The 3,373-nt window shown below is 54.2% G+C and overlaps 1 protein-coding gene across 1 annotated transcript; it reads left to right on the top strand.

Moving 5' to 3' along the window:
- Positions 1–2,041: 2,041 nt before the first annotated feature.
- LOC123066827 (heat stress transcription factor C-2a-like) lies at positions 2,042–3,165 on the top strand. The gene is made up of 2 exons (XM_044489830.1): positions 2,042–2,773; positions 2,831–3,165. Exons 1-2 carry the CDS (start codon positions 2,092–2,094, stop codon positions 2,911–2,913), a joined length of 765 nt encoding a protein of 254 aa, XP_044345765.1. The 5' UTR covers positions 2,042–2,091; the 3' UTR covers positions 2,914–3,165.
- Positions 3,166–3,373: the final 208 nt, after the last annotated feature.

Here is a 3,373-nt window from a genome sequence, read left to right as displayed (position 1 = left end):
AAATATGAAGTGCGTAAGTAATAATATTCACAATTTCATTTTATTACACCATCATTTCTGTTGAGTTTCATTCATATATGTATTAACCCCCTTCTTCAAATTAGACGTGGCAGATGCGGGATGAACTCCTAGAACAAGATCGCATGAAAGCAATTCAAAAGGAATTGGCGGGATTCTTTCTTGACCACGTCATCAATAAAGCCGGAGAATACCATGTGGAAGTTGATTTCAATTGTTAGGGGATTGTAAAAGATCTTACATATTGTATATGTATGTAGCCAGTAGCGTCGGATAGATAATACGAAAACTTGTTGTTCGACCAATCTCTCGGAGAAGGAGAGGTCGATCGATCACTTCTCTCAGTATGCATGACGAACTTCTGTACTTAATGGTTCCCTTCATTTTCTTACTAGCTAGCGTGTCGAGGGCCTCTCTATGTACAGTACGTACCGTCGACCAAGCACGGACATAAGAGAGGACACTTCTCTCTATTAATTAGCTAGCTAACAAAATATATGAAACACCTAAATTAACCCCCAAAACCCCCCAACCCCCCCCCCCCTTCAATAAAAAAACAAAAACCCCAGCCACTGAAATGGTGACGCGTGGATGCCTTTTCGTCCCGGTTGGTGCCAACAACCGGGACCAAAGGCCCTCCTGCCTGGGCTCGGCGCACCAGCCACGTGGAGGCCCATCTGTCCCGGTTCGTGTTAGAACCTGGACCGAACCGGGACTAAAGGGGGGAGACATTAGTAACGACCCTTTAGTCCCGGTTCAAGAACCGGGACAAAAGGCCCTCACCAACCGGGACAAATGCCATGTTTTCTACTAGTGATGTAGAGTGCCTCCCTCGTTGCTGCCACGACGCGGGCGTTGGTGACCTCCTGCTGCGCGGTTACGGTGGCGGCAGCAGCCACGACGGTTTCACCCCTCGCGTCCGCGGCGTGCCTCCGACTCTTCCTCTTGGCCGACTCCGTCGCCCGCTGTTCGGGCGTCAGCGCCTTCTTTGGCTTGGCCGCAGCGGCGGTTTTGCGCGGGGCATGAGGCTTGCCTTTGCTGGAGGGGGCGGTCTTCATGCCGGACGAGGCGAGGGAGGTGAGGCCATCGGCAGCGTCGAGGTCGAGGTCGTCATCCATGGAGGGTGCGGGGCGGAAGCGCGCGCGGGCGGAAGGGTTTTGGGGGAATGGGGGCAAATGGTGCTTGCTGCCACCGACCGGCGGGCTTGAGGAGAGGAGTAGGTGTGCACATGTCCGTCGTGTACCCGCGTCGACGTAAATCCGGCTAAAAATTGAGTTAGAAATGGGTCGACCGCAGACGAAAAGCGGACGCGCGTCTGTTTGGATCGGCGCGTTAGGCCGCCTTTTGTGTCCGCGCCGATTGAAACGGACGGCGGCGGACGAAATGGGTCGCCCCGTTAGAGTTGCTTTTAGGATTATCGCCGTCGGCCAGAGACATATATCCGGCAGGCGACAAAGCTAAATCCGGAAATTTTAGACCAACCAATCAGCAGGGGAGGGGAGCTGCCATTTTCAATAAGCGCCGAGCTCAGCAGGTCGAACAGCTCCATTTTGTATCCCATCAACCAGCTCTTTTTAGTATTGTCCGCTGACGGGGTGTTCGTCCCCTGTCCACACGTTAGGTTGTTTCTTTAGTCGCTAATAAAAGAAGCTAGAGAACATTTCTAGACAAAAGAAACGGAAAGCTGGTGCCACTTGCTGTTGCTGAGGAGTGAGGAGTGTCACCTACGATGATCTCGAGGGTCACACTACGCTCTACAATTAGTAGTTAACTAACGTATGCAGATGTTGACAGGACGGCTTTCGATTAGACCACTTGACAGCAGGATGATTCATTGTCAAGGAGGGACACGTATCAAGGTCGATCTTTTGGCCTGACGAGGGGACGCCACGCAAGGCTCCCCAGCGCAGACACGCGTCCACTTGTACTTAGCAGCTGTCACATCACGCCTCCCTGCTCGTAGACATCCCTCGAGTATATATATAGCTCGGCTACCACTCTAACATCACAAGTCATTCCTCATTCGTGGCACCAGTATTGCTCTCTCTTCTTTCTTGTTGTCACGGGTGTAAGATGAGCAGCAGCGCCGGCATGGAGTGCTCGGGAAGAGGTGACGGCGGCGGCGGCATGGTGGCGCCGCCGTTCGTTGCCAAGACGTACACGATGGTGGACGACCCAGCGACCAACGCCGTGGTCGCCTGGGGGGCGGCCAGCAACAGCTTCGTCGTCGCGGACCCCTTCGCCTTCTCGGAGATGCTGCTGCCCGCGCACTTCAAGCACTCCAACTTCTCCAGCTTCGTCCGCCAGCTCAACACCTACGGCTTCCGCAAGGTCGACCCGGACCGCTGGGAGTTCGCGCACGCCTGCTTCCTCCGCGGCCAGACCCACCTCCTGCCCCGCATCGTCCGCCGCCGGAGCATGCGTCCTTCCAAGGACGACAACGAGGAGGATGAAGACAGCAGCAGCACCATGTTAGCCATGGAGGTTGTCCGGCTGAAGGAGGATCAGAGGGCCACCGAGGACCGCTTGGCGGCGATGTGGCGCCGGGTGCAGGACGCCGAGCGCCGGCCCAAGCTCATGCTCGCCTTCCTCCTCAAGGTCGTCCGAGACCACGACGTGCTGCGCCGCCTCGCGGCCGGCTCGGGAGCCGGCCAGGACGAGGGCGCGGAGGAGGCCAAGAGGCCGCGGCTGCTGCTCAACGGGGAAGCCCAGATGCAGGACGCCTTCGTGGGGGAACCCGGGGTCGACTTCACTGGTTTCTTTTTTTTTTTTTTTTTTTTTTTTTTTTTTTTTTTTGAGAACGACTTCACTGGTTTCTACACCGGAGGCGATGGCTTTAGCGGGGTGCCGGTGGACGACCCGCCGTACGCTTTCCCCATGGACGGCGGCTACTGAAGTACTGAGTACTGCCACTTGGTTAAGCTGGTGTTTCCAATTTGTGTACTGTACGTAATACATAGGGACTTTTTGGTTTTTTAGACGACGCGGCAAACTACTTTGTGAGCAAGGAGAGGAGACGTTTTGATGTATGGTTACTTTGTCAAGATGTTGTGCTGATCCAGTATCTTGATCATGCTCATAAAGATAGGGTGTGTCTATCTACGTTCATAGAATGAGTGTATATGAGTGTATATGAGGGTCTGTGATTGTGCATTGTGTTAGAAAACAAGGAAAATACTTACCGTCAACCCATAGATAACTGAAACTCCCTCCACCACCTCATTTGCGTGACGCGTGTCAGGTAAAGGTCCGCCACTGCTGTATAACCGGAACTTCTTCCGCCACCTCATTTGCGTGACGTGTGTCCAGTGAAGGTCCACTACTGCTGTCATACCCAACCTTATCCCACCAGAGG

This window comes from Triticum aestivum, chromosome 3B (genome assembly GCF_018294505.1).
Source record: "Triticum aestivum cultivar Chinese Spring chromosome 3B, IWGSC CS RefSeq v2.1, whole genome shotgun sequence".
Classification (NCBI taxonomy): domain Eukaryota; kingdom Viridiplantae; phylum Streptophyta; class Magnoliopsida; order Poales; family Poaceae; genus Triticum; species Triticum aestivum.
This window is presented reverse-complemented; position numbering and strand designations above follow the sequence as displayed.